Genomic DNA, 16785 nt, shown 5'->3' with positions numbered 1-16785 from the left:
GAAAGCTATGAATTTCTATAAAAGAAAATACATACAATTGTGGGAGGTTTAGGTGCTACCTGAATCTCATCCCAGGTTAAGAACCCATGCTCTGGATTATAGATGTTTTTTCTCAGAACTCTTGAGGTGTTTCTTTTAAGTTTCAAAATCTCTAATATGGACAATTTCAGGAAGTAGAATCCAAGGTTGGATTTGAGTGTGTCAGTTTTGATTCTTTTGTTTTATATAACAGAAACAAACTCTGGTTAAACTTAAGAAAAAAAGCCATTGGAAATATATTTGAGTAAATCGTAGGTTTGGAAAAAAGAAAACAAACAAACAAACACACAAAAACACCCAAACCAGAAAGGATAGAAGTGATACTAATTTAATGGGCAGTCTCCTTGAGATGCTGCTCATGACTCAGCTTTGGCTCTTTTGTTGCTCTTACAGAACAAAACTGGGGTCCACTTGCCAGTTGCAGTAAAACCAGATATCCACACAGAGGTTTTTGCAGAGACAGAAAGGAAGCCATTATTATTTGCAGGTACCAAGCAAGTAAGACCAGGCAGCTAATGCTCAAATTTTGACTTCCTTGATGGTTTGGTAGTAGCGGTTTTTAAAGGCAGGAGAAAATTTCGGGAAAGTAGAAGCCACTGACCAAATCATAAATCATATGGTTACATATTCTTTATGGTTACATATTCTTTAAGAACATGATGAGGGCTGGAGGTTGCACATTGGTTTTGGCCTAAAAGGGTGGGATATGTTGAAGGGGGGCTTATAGGTGGTAGGTACATTTGAAAACTTTCTGACTTATTAAGGGAGAGAGAAGCTTTGTTTAAAAATTTGGGGTCAGCAGAAAAAAAAAAGTATTAACTGGCATGGGGGTGTGACTCCCTCCAAACTCCTCAGGAAGAAATTTAGAACAAAGTACAGTGGTCAGATTTTAGTGTCCAATATTCCTTATCTAGGGTTTATGTGCCAGTGAATCTGTTTATGGGATCTCGGTGGGAGACTGGTTTTCTGAAAGACAACTGTGGGACATTTGTTAAAATGCTATATTTAGTTTCTATAGGAAACCAAACATCTCTGGACTCAAACTTCCTTGGCTGTTGTTTGAGGCTATTATTGCCGTTTTGCCAATCAGGCTACTTACTTACTTCTCAGGGCTAACTAGGTACCTGGAACTTCCCTTGAAGGAATTCAACATTTTCCTTCTTTTCTATGCTGGCATGGCCTGCAGGCCCCTAAAATGGGACTCTCTACTCCATCTCATTTCTGCTACTAAAAAAACAGTGGAAGGGATGTGAAGTAGAAGGCAACAACAACTAAAAAAGTCTGTTAAAATAGTCACAGGCTTCTGAGAAGGTGACAATGGAAACCATTGCTTTCTGTTATTTTAACTGTCTTTGATCTTTTTATTGTGGCCACAAGGATTCTCCTTCCTCTTATTACTTTATGTCTACATACAACAGACTTATATGAATTCTGAGAAACCAGGCTGGTCAGCCTCCAAGGACATATTTTCAAACAGCCACTTCCAATGTAACCAGTAAGTATAACAGACAAGAAGACACTCTCAGAAGGTGGACATGGGGGCATGGAGATCAACCAAATGGAGAGGAGTTATTAGAATACAGAATCAGACCTGATCAAGAACCTGTCACCACCTCTCGATGGGGCCTTCACAATGTCTACCCTGAGGGATTTCAGAACTGCTAAGTGCTGTCTCCCCTTCTTCCCCTCTCTGAATGAAAGTATTGTTTATTCCTAGGTCCAACATTCTATGTTAGATACGTGTGGGGGAAGCAGGTAAAAAACAAAGAGACACAATTGTGGCCAAAGGAACATCTCACTGTAATGGCATGACTATGAGTTTCCAGATCAGTGACTCCCTGTTTGCCTTAGTAGTGTATAAATTAGAATCCTATTTGGAAAATAAAGCTGTTTCTACTAGAATATGATCCATGACTTTTGTAAACATTGTAAAATATCATTGTTGACAACCTGCCATCTGGTATTATCATGGTCTCTTAAGAATGTGAATCTTTTTCTAAAGCCCTGTAAACTGTGTTTTTCAATATCTTCACTTAAAGACCAATATGATGGATTTTTGAAAATGACCATAAGTTTTGATATAGCCCCTTTTAAACAACAGTCTAATAGTTAAAACAATGCAAATACATAATATATTCATCCATATCCTATTAAAAGCCTATTCTGTGAGGTTTTGGGCTAGATTCTATGGGTGAGTAAAAATAACCTAACGATGGCTGGGTGCAGTGGCTCACACCTTTAATCCCAGAACTTTGGGAGGCTGAGGCAGGTGGATCACAAGGTCAGGAGATCAAGACCATTCTGGCTAACACAGTGAAACCCCGTCTCTGCTAAAATAAAATACAAAAAATTAGCCGGGTGTGGTGGCGGGTGCCTGTAGTCCCAGCTACTCAGGAGGCTGAAGCAGGAGAATGGCATGAACCCGGGAGGCAGAGCTTGCAGTGAGCCAAGATCGTGCCACTGCACTCCAGCCTGGGTGACAGTGAGACTCCATCTCAAAAAAAAAAAAAAAAAAGAAAGAAAAAAACCTAACAATTATGATATAGTTATTTCTTACACTCGAGATTATAGCCCATTAAAATGAAATCTTATACAAAGTATTATAAAAATGGTCTTTAGTGTGACAATCTAGTTAAACAATAATGACACAATTGAAAAAATAAAACTAATCAGCCAATATTGTGGCACCCATAGTACTGAAGACTAAAGGCTACTGAAATCTCCAAATGACTTATGAGCAGCTCATTAGGAATGTGAACTTCTTTCAAGAAAGTGTGTATCACATCTGCAAATTACAAATTCAGCCCTTTAAATATTCCCATGTTTTCTTCATCTTTGTCTTTATGGAACCGGAAATAACTAATGAGGTGACTTAAATGTTGATACATGAAAAAGGAAAAGTAAACAAAGAATCTGTATGATTCATTAATTGGAAATTAGTCTTTACATTCTAGTTGACTATTCTAAGAACTGTTTTCATGGTATCTAATGTTAATAATTTAATGGCTTTAGATGATGTGCTAAAGAAATGATGATTCTTACAAAAGCTTTAATATTATTTTCCAAAGGTGGTTTTGCACACATAATATTATAAAATATGCAGACTTTGGACCCATGCTACACCAGAAGTAATTGAGCTAAAAATTAGCTAAATTAATACAGAAATATACAAATACTTCAGAGTTCCTTTAGAATAAATTCATAGCAACCATTTTGTATTATTAATGCAATGGTTATTGATCAGGTTGTATCTAATATGGTTTTGGACGTTTGCACAAGTGTAAACTTTCTGGTGAAAATAGCAAGTTTTTCCAAGCTCTTTCAAATGTTATAGTGATGTTAACAAAGTTAGCCCATTTTCACCAAAGAGCCATAGTCATGACTTAAATTATTTATTTATTTAAATATTAACTGATTAGTCTTTATTATGTGACATATTTATTTAGAGTGTTTCCACAAAGTCAAACTTTTCTTATGAGGTTTCTTTGTATCTATCTGAATATATCAATCACCTACAAAGGAATGAAAGGTGCCCAGATGCTATCTGAATTGATGATTCTGAAATCAACAGCTTGATTAACAGTGACAATAAAGAGTATCATTATGTTATATACCAAATGGAAAAGGTATTTGCAAATTAGATAAGTGAATTTTCCTAATTAGCAAAATAAATTAAAAATGCTTGGTTTATTTGAATTTAGAGTTGTTTAAAGTCATGAAAATATGCATAGTAGGGTTGTTTGTTATATAAGTTCACTTCAAAAATAAATCATACATGTGGTAATGCTGCCATCTGTGCCTGACCAAAAAAGTAAAAAACAGGGATGTTTAGCTTACAGTTCTAAGCACATTCAATAGGTAATGAAGCTATTCCATAAAAACACATCTGTGGTTGGAAACTTTTATGTAAATTAAAATGACTAAAATCTGTTTTATAATTGATTAGACAAAATAGTTTATGACAATTTGAAACAAAATTTCTTCATAATGTTACTTTCAGAGATATTCTATGAAGGTTACTGAAAGCTGATATTAATCTGGTATAAATAAACCCACCCAGGGTAGGGCCCAAACCAGGGGATGGAGGTGGCAAGATGCATGTGAAACTGCCTTTGCAAAATTATAACAGTAAGAAAAATCTAACACAACTGACTCTACCTTGCTTCTAAGCTTAAGCTATCTGCCTTTTCTCATTCCTGTATGTAGGCCAAGCCAACTATGGGAGGAATTCAATTTATAGTTTAAAGCAAGGATGACACTAGTTCCGTCCCAAAACTACCTGCCTCCTTGTTTGGGGACTGAAAGTGGCTATATCAGACAATGAAATATCACAAGGTTACAATTATGTTGGGGGCTTGAATTCTGCTAAGATATAGGCATAGTTAAACAATAGCTGGTCATTGTTCCCTAGCTTGCTTTTTTGTAATTGCTTACTGCTCAGGAGTCTTGTCCCCAATGCTCACACATTTCATAACTTCACCAATTGCTCTTACAGGTAACTTGTGAAACTTGAGACTGGTCTTTGAAATATTTTTCAGACTTTGCATTCTGGTAGACCACCTGATGCCACCCAGACCCATGACCCATACCAAATTGAACTTGATTGAACTGGTTCTGTGACTCCCACCCATGAAGTGACTCAGGACATGGAGACGGTTTTGACACCCCTGTGATTTCATCCCTGACCAAATCAATCAGCGGTTCCCATTCCTTAGCCCCCACAAACACCAAATCATCCTTAAAAACCCTCACCTACAAATTCATGGGGAGGCAAATTTGAGAGATATTGCCCATCCTTCCCACTCAGCTGCCCTGCAATTATTAAATTTCTTTCTTTCTTGCGACACCTACTGTCTCAGTGTTTTCCATGCAGTGGTCAAGAAGAACCTCACTGGGCTGTAACATGTGTTTTATTTTTCTGAGAAAAGTTCTATTATTATGTGGTTTCTTTTGCCAATTCTCCCTTTATTTCCCTGTTTTTCAAAGGGTAATGAATGCAAGGTTTTGTTTTGAATGAGATAGGAACAGAATCAGAGTTTACACACATTTTTTTTTGTGTGCAAACAAACTAAATATAATGAGGGGCTCTAGGACTAGAATTCAATGTTTTGTCTGAAAACTTGATGCCTAGAATCCAGTTAAAAGTTTATTAAAGCTATCAGCAGTTTTTAGATTCATTTAAATGAAGACAGTTACATTTCCAAAAACACTTTAGTGGGCACTTTGATTGTGGAAAAGGGGAAGCTACAATCTTTTTTTTAGTGGAGTTGTTGGATGCAATGAGGAGTTAAATTATTCCATATAATGGTGTTTCTTTATCACCAAAATTGTGCCTCAGGTATTATTTCTATCATCTCAAAGGCAGGCCTATGTCTGCAGAACAAGAACACTGTTTCCTCTGCCCTTATACCAGCCCAGAGAAGGGACAGCTTGATCTTGAAGTACTTGAATGGCTGAAAAAAGGTAGATGGTAGGAGACTAAAGAAAAAGAAACCAAATGGGGGGCCAGATATGTTGCCAAAGACAATGACCTATAGATTGTAGGAACTGTACATGCTTTATAGATATACCCTGGTTTACTCAATATGATCGCACACATGTATATTGGCAATGTATTCCAATAGTCATTTATTAACTGTGATCCGTAGACATTACTATCTCAGCTTCTCAGCACTCTGCTATTCTACATGGGAATAATGTTCTCCATGGAGACAGTGCCTCTTCTAGGGAATATTTAGGAAATACATGGAGACATTTTTGGTTGTAAAGAGAGACCTGCTATTTAGTGGTTGAAGACCAAGAATATTAGCTACCCTGTCATTTTTGAGTGAGTCACATGCAACAGAGAATTGTGTTACCTTCTATTTGATTTGAATGGCCCACCATTCATATGGTTGAAAAGTAAGTTAGTGATCAAAGAATCTAATTCTGTGAGACATATAAAGTTGAAGTATTTTTTTGTACAGTTTTAATGTTCATTGAATATTTCAGAAATAAAATCATTGCATTGTTGGGGCTCGGAAAATGATACCCCATAATACGGCACCTTAACATGCTGAAGTGAAGAAGCCACAAGATCTGAGCTTCATTCTCCCACTACAAAATACAAACCCCCCAACCTGCACTCATCTCTCAATCCTGTGTCTCCAATTAAATGTTAGCTAATTAATTAAATATTAAGTATTTAATTAGAATATTATTCCATTAACATTTAAATGTAATCTTATGTTTAATATATAGATTGATGTGTTTTGTCAATTAACTACTTTTTGATGACTTTACAGCTTCATGATTGTCTCCTAAACTACTATAATCTGCTATTAAACTTAATTATTGAGTTATTAAATCCAGTAATATTTTATGTTTTAACTTTTCCATTGATCATTTTATCATATAAACTTTTTATTGAAAGATACATAAACACAGATATGTAAATAAATTTTAAGTTTACTGATCCATAAATATTTACAAAGAAGGACAGTTGCTTACACCTGTAACCCCAGCACTTTGGGAGGCTGAGGTGGGCAGATCACTTGAGGTCAGGAGTTTGAGACCAGCCTGACCAACATGGTGAAAACTTGTCTCTACTAAAAGTACAAAAATTAGCTGGGTGTGGTGGTGAGCACCTGTAATTTCAGCTACTTGGGAGGCTGAGGCATGAGAATCACTTGAACCTGGGAGACAGAGGTTGCAGTGAGTCGAGATCACACCATTGCACTCCAACCTGGGAGACAGAGTAAGACTTCATCTCAAAAAATTAAATTTCTTTTTTTTTTCTTTTTTCTTTTTTTTTTTTTTTTACAAAGTAAACTACCTGTGTTACAGTCTTTCATGTCAGATTGAGATTATTATCAGCATCTAGAATGGCCTGTAATGATAATTCCTGATACCATTTACTCCTTAAATTTAACCATTATTATGACTTTTAACACCACAGATCAGCTTTCCTAGGTGTTGAAACATAAATGCATAAAATATTTATTAAAATCATCCATGGTATGGAGCATAGCAGTGGTTCCTTTATTCTGATTATTGCATAGTATTTAATCATATAAAAACACCATGATTTGTTGATGTGCTTATTGTACTATGAATGGAAATTTGAGTTTTCCCCAGTTTTGGACTATTGTAAATTGCGCTGCTATGAATATTCTTGTACATGTCTTTGCTGGAGCTGCAACAGTCATTTTGTGATGGTGAAGGAAAGGCAATATTACCACAGAGACAGTTGTTCTAGATTTTGAGATGCTTTTTATTAAGTTAGATAAATATCCTTCTATTTAATTGAGCAAAGGTAAATGACTCCTTTTTCTTTTTTTTGCCCAGGCTGGAGTACAATGGCGTGGTCTCGGCTCACCACAACCTCTGCCTCCCAGGTTCAAGCAATTCTCCTGCCTCAGCCTCCTGAGTAGCTGGGATTACGGGCATGCGCCACCATGCCCATCTAATTTTGTATTTTTAGTAGAGACGGGGTTTCTTCATGTTGGTCAGGCTGGTCTCGAACTCCCGACTGCCCACCTTGGCATCCCAAAGTGCTGAGATTACAGGCATGAGCCACTGCACCTGGATGTAACTGACCTTTTTATTACTTTTAGCTTAGTATATTTTTAAATGATAGCACAGCTGAAAGCATAAAGATTATTCAAATACAAAAAAAAAAAAGAAAAAATATTGTTGAATTCTACAACATACCTCTCAGAACTAGACAAACGAAGTGGATTAAAACTAAAAAGAGAGTAATTAAATAATGAATATATTTGACTAAAATAAACTGGAAAAACATTATATATAATTTTCCATAAAACCACATCGAGGGTTAAATTTTGGAAATGAGAAGGCTTTTCTAAGATTAAAATGTGCATTATTTTCAAGCAATTTTTTTTACACATATCTATGCAAAGTTTACGATCATCCTACACATTTATGTAATTTAAACCTCTACTTACATAGGAAGTCTTAATAATTTTTTTAGAAGTAAAGATTCTAGGGACCATGTAGTCTGATTATAAGCAAATAAAATTAGAAATAAGTAACACACTTCTAGTGGCAGGATAATGATGTATCATATTTTTGCTTTTCCTCAAAACTCCTCCTGAAAACTATAAATCCAATTGTGATGGCACAGGAAGTACACACACACATCCCACAAAAAACAAAACTCAGATAAATTGCTAACAAAATTAGATGACAAGAAATTCCCATGAACAAGAGTGGTACTGAGAGTGGCAGGAGGCAGCCAAATGCCTAGGCAGATAGGGGAGAGTCCCTGGTGAAACCCCACCTCGAAGCCAAAGACAGTTTAAATCCTGAAAGCCAAGCTACAGGTTAAATCCCCGGACCTGATTGAGAATTTGTCTTCCCATTCAGCATGCTTTCCTCTGATTGGTCCCCACCCTTCACCTATTTTACATATACCTCCCTTTCCTAATTAGTTTTCTACACTGTCATGCCGACCTTTCAGTGATGTCTTCGCTTTGACCTTTTTTTGCATACTCACAAACCAATCAGCACGCACTCTCCATTCTGGGTCCAAAAGAGGCCCCAGAGCCAGCAACAGGGGAGGGATTTTCCTGCCTTTAGGTAGGGGAAACACCCCTATATCCCCTCTCCGCTAAAAGCCGTTTCATCGTTCAATAACATTCTTTTCCACCATCCTCACCCTTCAATGCACAGTGAATCTTCATTCTTCTTGGGCGCAGTACAAGAGCTTGGGAACCCCCAAACACAAGTACAAGCTTTAACACAGGTGAGCAGGGGCACAGTAGCATCACCGAGAGCGGCCCCGGTAGGGCTTCCCTGGCTGGGGGTCACTGGCTTGCAAAGTGACCGAGAAAAAAAATTCTGCATCTGTAGTTGTGGCCCAAATACAGACAATCAGCAGGATTGTCTCAGCATTTAGATCTGTATGGCTGGCACTGGTAAAAACACAAAATCCACCAACGGACCCTAAAATCCATGAAATTCCACTTGAAACTCTCAGAAATATTCAGAAGAACATGCCTTAATGTAAGAGAACACCGTTTGAAGAAGTAAGCAAACTGAGAAATGCTGGAGAAAGGGGAGAAAGAATGTTGAGACCAAAGGGTCAGGGATTCAGATTATTGCAGGAGAAAAAATATCTAAAGATTCATAGAAAAATTCTGGAAGGAACACAGTAAAATATCAAGTCTTCTAAAAAGAAAAAGAAAAAAAAAGAAATTATATACTCATTAAATCATCCTTAATTTCTTAATTTGAGTGTGCCATATCTTCCTGTCAGGACATTACCCACATCCCCTTTTCCTGCCTTTCAGATCCAATAAGAACAAACTGAACTTTCCTTACCCAATAGTGCAATACAGAGGAGCTACTCTGCAGAAACTGATAAATGAATATTTCAATTCCCCAGATACAAACCTTCTAAAACTCAAAGACCATAGTTCTACATCCAAGGGGTCACCCAAGAAGAACCCAGTAATTTTTTTTAAGGAACTGCACCATCCAATCTTAAAGTGGGAAGCAAAATAGAATGTGTGAGTCACAGCATGGCATCAGAGAAGGTCAGCCCATGAAGGAGTAGCCAACAGACTAGGCCATAAAGTAAATACTCAGAAACAGTGAACATGGAACAATTTCAGAGTGGGATCCTGGAAAGTTATTACTTATCCTTATTAGGTTCTTTCATGGAGACCAAGAGAAGACCCTTCATCTTTCAATATGGCCATGTCATGAACATTTGTGTTATAAGTGAGCTGAGTAGTTAGAAGACACCTTCCCAAATCACTGAACTTTGTATTGGTTACCACATTCTCTCCTAATTGATCAGAGGGATTTTAGCAGACTTGATTTTAGTGATGAGTTGGTGGGGCACAGTGTGGGAAATTGATTTAATGATCTTATGTGTACATCTGTCTAAATAGGGAGTACGAATCTCAGAAAACAATCTTAAGGACCTCTTCATCATTATCCCACAAGCATATTTGTGAGAGTGCTTATAATGCCTTATTAAGGAATTTGGTGCAGAGTGTGTGCCATCCTTTGACATTAGCCACATTGGATAAAAGAGAAGAGAGTGATCATTTTGCAGTATGACTACAAAAGCATCACTGGTTGCAATCATCATAGTGATTATAAAACCACCCTATTGCTAGGAAAATTGGTTTCTACATTCTTCAATGTAGAATATGCCTGAATATTATCATGTACAAATTTACAAATAATATGAGCCTAACTTATATGTCTGATAGACTATAATAGTCTAGTACTTCATCAGTTCAACACGGGACTTTCAGGACCATCCCAAGTTGTAAGAAACATGAAGACATGAAAATGCCTTTTCACACGGCAAACATTGAAAAGATTGTTAAATATTTCTTGCAGGTTTACAGGTCAGTCATACAGTGACTATGACAACTGAATACAAAACACCTGTATTCCTGTAAATGTTCTCCCTGATAAGACAGACAAAATGTTATAAAAAACTCTTTTTTTTTTTTCAGACGGAGTCTCGCTCTGTCGCCTGGGCTGGAGTGCCGGATCTCAGCTCACTGCAAGCTCCGCCTCCCGGGTTTACGCCATTCTCCTGCCTCAGCCTCCCAGTAGCTGGGACTACAGGCGCCTGCCACCTTGCCCGGCTAGTTTTTTTTTTTTTTTTTTTGTATTTTTTAGTAGAGACGGGGTTTCACCGTGTTAGCCAGGATGGTCTCGATCTCCTGACCTATTAAGAAAAACATTCCAGTATTGTCTTTACTTCATTTAACAAACTTCAAAATCTTTTTCTAATTTTCTTTTTCTTTTGTCACAGAAAATGTGATCATATTAAAATGTGCACCTTTTTGAGTGAATAGAAGCTATTGAACTTCCTGAAAACCCCATCAGAGAGCACAAGCACAGATGTTTCTGTGACTCACGTTTTTTTCTGGGCACCCCCTCAAGCTCTAGCTTAACAAATCTCCATTGATGAAACTCTTGCCTCAGTCTCTCATTATGGGGCGTCCTCCATCCACAAAGCTGGGAGAGTTCCTTTAAATTCTTTGTCATTTACAGGAACCTGCTTCTAATAGTTTGTAAAACTCAATCTCTTTTACATAATGGGGAAAAATCTGTTATTAAAGATAATGAGATAAAATGAAACAAATAATACTCAGGCAGAAAATGAAAACATCCCAGAGAAGTGTGCTTTGATCAGAAGAAAAATGCAGCATAATGATTCAAAAGAAGCTACAAAAACCTATCAGAGCTTTGGAAAAATAGCAAAAATCAGAAATAGAAAAGGCTTAAAGAGTAATAGTTTAAAAAGCACAGCAGGCTGGGTGCGGTGGCTCACACCTGTAATCCCAGCACTTTGGAAGGCCACGGCCCGTGGATCACGAGGTCAGAAGTTCGAGACCAGCCTGACCAACATGGTGAAACCCTGTCTCTACTAAAAAAAAAAAAAATTAGCTAACCGTGGTGGCACACACCTGTAATCACAGCTACTCAGGAGGCCGAGGCAGGAAAATCACTTGAACCTGGGAGGTGGAGGTTGCAGTGAGCTGAGATTGCACCATTGTACTCCAGCCTGGGTGACAGAGGGAGACTCTGTCTCAAAAAAAAAAAAAATAAAATAAAATAAATAAATAAATAAATAAATAAATAAATAAATAAATAAAAAACAAGAAAAGTAAAGAAGAAGAAAGCAAGTGAAAACTATCAAATAATAGCAAAAACGATCTGAAAGTAATTGATCAAAGATACATCATTGTATCTTTGTAATGACACAATTGTAATGACAAATTAAATTGTAATGACAAATTAAGTTTGCAGATGAATTTTTATCTAACTTAAGGAGAATATATAATACAAGTATTACTACTTGAATATCCTGAATATATATATACACACACACATATGCAGACACACATATATGTATATATAAAATTCATAAATTTACGTATGAATAAATTATGGTACATTTATACCATGGAATATTGCAAAGCAATTAAAAAGAATAAATTATCAGTGACTTGAAGAGATTCTGTGTTGTTTGGTGAGAAAAAGCAAGATACAGTATATTATGCATTTAAAAAAATGCCATTTTGTAAAACAAACCAGGATATAATATAAAATATTGATGTGTGAACATATGAGATGAATGAAAAGTATGGAAACATCCAAAACAGGTTGTTTCTATGTATGTATTTTGGGAGCTGGGGATCATAGGGTTGTGAAGCTAAGAGTAGGCAAAGGATAATGTAAAAATTCACATTTGCATTTATTAAATTAAGTAACATTACATATACAAGTGGGCAGATGTATAAAATTAACTTTTCATGTAAACCTTAAAAAATTTTTTGAAAAATAAACATTGTATATTTTCAAAGTATACCACATGATGATTTGACATATGAATACACTGACTAATGATTAATATAATCAATGTAATTACTACTATTCATTCTGATGGAACCATCCATTCTGTACCTGAGATACCCAGAATTTGTCAGCTTATAACTAAATGTACTCTTTGACCACCATCTCCCCATTTCTCCCACCCCCAAGTCTCTGGTAACCACTGTCCTACACTCTGCTTCTATGAGTTCAACTTTTAAAATTCCACATGTAAGTGAGGTTATGCATTATTTGTCTTTCTGTTTCTGGCATATTTCACTTAGGATAATGCCCTACAGGTTCATCTATGTTGCTGCAAATGGCAGGATTCCCTACTGTTTCATGGTTAAATTATATTCCATTATATATATATATATACACACACACACACACACACACACACATATACATACATATATATATACACACACACATACATACACACACACATACACACACACACACACACATACACACACATTTTCTTTATTCGTTCATTCATTCATGAACACTTGGGCTGTTTCCATATCACTATTGTAAATAATGCTGCCATGAACAGAGGGTTGCAGACCTCTCATAAACATACTGATTTCATTTCCTTTAATATATACCCAGGAGTGGGATTGCTGGATCATATGATAGCTCTAGTTTTATTTTTTGAGAAACTTCTATACTGTTTTCTGTAATGGCTATTCCAGAGTCCTGTTCCAAAGCAAAACCCCAAACAAATAAGTTCCACGGGTAAAGGTTTATGTACAGGGTTCCCTTTCTCCACACCCTCCCCAACTCGTATCTCTTGTCTTTATGATAAAAGCCGTCTTAATAGGTGTGAGGTGATACCTCATTGTTGTTTTGAATTGCATTTCTCTGATGATTAGTGATGCTGAGTACCTTCGCGTATATCTGTTGGTCATTCATGTGTCTTCTTTGGGTAGGTGTTTGTTCAAGTCCTTTACCCATTTTTAAAACCAGGTTATTTGTTTTTTTGCTATTGAGTTATATGAGTTTTTTAAAAATATATTTTAAATATTAACCTTTTATGAGATTTATGGTTTACAAGTATTTTCTCCCATTCTATAGATTGTCTTTTCATTTTGTTGCTTCCTTTGTTGTGCAATAGATCTTATTTTTATGTAGTCCTACTTATGTTTGCTTTTGTTGCCTGTGCTTTTTGGTGTCATATCCAAAAGAAATTACCAAGACCAATGTCAAGGAGATTTTTCTGTATGCAATCTTCTAAGAGTTTTATGAGTTCCAATCTTACATTTAAGTCTTTAATCCATTTATAGTTAATTTTTTTCATATATAGCATAGGATAATGGTCCTATTTTATTCTTTTGCATGTGGATATTTAGTTTTCCCAACATCATTTTTGAAAAGGTTTTCTTTCATCATGTGTATTTTTGGCACCCTTGTCAAAAATTAGTTGACCATATATGGGAGTATTAAATATTTTTAAGCTGGGCATGGTGGTTTATGCCTGTAATTCCTGCATTTTGTGAAACAAGCCAACATGGGTGGATCTCTTGAGCTCAGGAGTTTGAGAACAGTCTGGGAAACATGGCAAAACCCTGTCTCTACAAAAAATACAAAAATTGTCTGGGTGCCATGGCTCCAGCCTGTAATCCCAGCATTTTGGGAGGCTGAGGCGGGTGGATCACCTGAGGTCAGGAGTTCAAGACCAGCCTGGTCAACATGGTGAAACCCTTGTCTCTACTAAAAATACAAAATTAGCTGGGCGTGGCAGCCGCGCCACTATTTCCAGCTACTTAGGAGGCTGAGGCAAGCGAATCACTTGAATTCTGGAGGCGGAGGTTGCAGTGAGCCAAAATGGCGCCATTGCAGTCCAGCCTGGGCAACAAGAGTGAAACTCCATCTCAAAAAATAAAATAAATAAATTAATTAATTAACCCGGCATGGTGACACGCACCTGTAGTCCCAGCTACTTGTGAGGCTGAGGTAGGAGGATGGCTTGAGTCCAGGAGGTGGAGGTTGCAGTGAGCTGAGCTTGTGCCACTGCACCCCAGCCTGGAGAGCAGAGCCATACCATGTCTCAATAAATAAATATTTTTAATAACAAGGATTAACATAAGAAAGGATAAGTAAAATCACCTGTCAAAGTGAAACCGCTTTGGTTAAAAAATACTATGAGAGTTTTTAGATAGTCATGAATTAGAAATGTGCTTTTAGAGAAAGTCAATTTCCTGCTATGTGCCTCTCAGTTAATCCACTCATGGCATTGTTCTAACACTAGGGTATGACAACTTCATCTGTGTCTTACAAAAAACACAACACTGGTGAGCATGATACGGTATGTTTGGGATTACCCTCTCTCTACACCCGGGTTACTATGATGCATTGCTAGGATCCAGAGTCCTAACACTTGGCTGAGCCAGGGTAGTGCTTGGTCAATGAGGGAAGTTTCTTGAAGTTCAGTTTTTAAAAACGGCATAATTCGGCCGGGCGCAGTGGCTCACACCTGTATTCCCAGCACTTTGAGAGGCTGAGGCGGGCAGATTACCTGAGGTTAGGAGTTCGTGACCAGCCTGGCCAACATGGTGAAACCCCATCTGTACTAAAAATACAAAAATTAGCAGGGCGTGGTGGCAGGTGCCTGTAATCACAGCTACTCAGGAAGCTGAGGCAGGAGAATCGCTTGAACCCGGGAGGCAGAGGTTGCAGTAAGCCAAGATCACACCACTGCACTCCAGCCTGGGCAACAGAGCGAGACTCAGTCTTAAAAAAAAAAGGGGGGGGGGGCGCATAATTCTGAAGCATAGTTATTAGTATTTTTAAACTTTTAAAGTTTGAGACTAAATTTCTTCTAAGAACAAAAGCCACTTTTCTCATTGTTGAAATTTTTTTTTATTATTATACTTTAAGTTCGAGGGTACATGTGCATAATGTGCAGGTTTGTTACATATGTATACTTGTGCCATGTTGGTGTGCTGCACCCATTGGCACTCATCAACTCGTCATTTATGACGAGTTGATGCGTGCTGATGAGTTCATTGTTGAAATTTTAAAAGATAATCCTGTTGATTAATTTATGATCTTGTTTCACTTCTAATTAAAAATGCAGGCAGTTTAGAGTGTCAAACAAATATTTTATTACATTTTAAATATTTGGAAGCTATTTTATTGAAATTAGAGCATTTTAAACTCGAATGGCTTCAAATACTAGCTTTTTGAGGAAAACTAACAAGTTATCATGAAAATATTTCTAAGAAAGAACAATTTCTATTTTCAGTTGACCCAGAACCTTGTTTTATCAGCAGGCAGTTATAGATTATTACAAATAGATTTTTGTCTCTATAGAAGCAGGGTAGTATTGGACATCCCCTGGTTACTTTTTCTTTCCTTTCTTTTTTTTCTGTTTGTCAGGAGCTGGGGTCTTCTTTTCTGTCTCCAGCTTCATGGTGGCTTCCTGAGCAGCCAGAGCTTCCAGCTTTAGACGCTCAGCTTCCAGCAATTTATTTCTGTACTCTTCCCGGATGTCGAAAATCTTCTGTCGGGCTTCATCTAAGGAGTCCTGTTCCAAAGCAAAACCCCAAACAAATAAGTTCCACAGGTAAAGGTTTATGTTCCCAGAAAGAAAAAATGAAATTCCTTTACCCTGTCCTTATGCCCATACATTCATAGGCAAAACGATTGAAGATGAAAATTAGTGTATGGTCTCAAAAGCTTATCAATACACAAAACATAGCAACAAAGGGTTCGTGAGATTTTAACACAGTATGGCAAATAAAAACATTTGTAGGAAACATAGTGAAAAGTAAAGAAAACATACATATTTTGCCAAAGGTATTCTCTGTTTAAATTATTTCAAATACAATCTATATGAGATTTTAATAAGCCCACTGTCTCTTGCAAAGTAACTGTGCTCAAGATATTACTAGTTTCCCATATGTATGCTATCCCTGACAAAATATATCTGAGCTGTATTTGATGAAGCTCCAAATAATATGGCCAAATCCATTGGTTACTTTGTTCTTGTCAGCTTGACTTTCATTCTCACCACTTTTGCAAAACTGTGTTCATCAAGGATACCAAGGCCTTATATGAAGCTAAATCCAAGATCATTTATTGTTCTTATTCTTGCTTAACCATGCGCTCTCCTCTTGGATCAACTGACTTTACTTAGCTCTTAAATTGTCTTCTGTCTCACCAGCTGCTCCTGTTCAGTCACCTTTGCTGATTTCTCCTTTTCTCCTTCATCTCTTAAGAGGGAAGTGGCCATATTAATTGCTTACTGTTTCAAAAATAATATAATCAAAGAAGAAGGATTAAAGCACAAATGCTAGCCTGAAAAGACTCTACTAGAAATGACTGCTTTGTCTTCATCCTTGAATTTATCAAGACATTTTCCATGTTTTTTGCAACCAGCTTAATTTTATT

General features: G+C 36.9%; 1 protein-coding gene across 1 annotated transcript in view; it reads right to left on the bottom strand.

The window, feature by feature from the left end:
* Window positions 1-15473: 15473 nt before the first annotated feature.
* ADGB (androglobin) overlaps window positions 15474-16785 on the bottom strand; it is a 246686-nt gene continuing 245374 nt past the window's right edge. Inside the window, exon 36 of the mRNA XM_030929016.1 lies at window positions 15474-15919. Coding sequence (XP_030784876.1) covers window positions 15734-15919 — 186 coding nt within the window. The 3' untranslated portion in view covers window positions 15474-15733. The remainder of the gene's footprint in view (window positions 15920-16785) is intronic.

The sequence above is a fragment of the Rhinopithecus roxellana genome, chromosome 4, assembly GCF_007565055.1.
Source record: "Rhinopithecus roxellana isolate Shanxi Qingling chromosome 4, ASM756505v1, whole genome shotgun sequence".
Classification (NCBI taxonomy): domain Eukaryota; kingdom Metazoa; phylum Chordata; class Mammalia; order Primates; family Cercopithecidae; genus Rhinopithecus; species Rhinopithecus roxellana.
The sequence above is the reverse complement of the archived record's forward strand: the minus strand, read 5'-3'. Positions and strand labels throughout refer to the sequence as shown.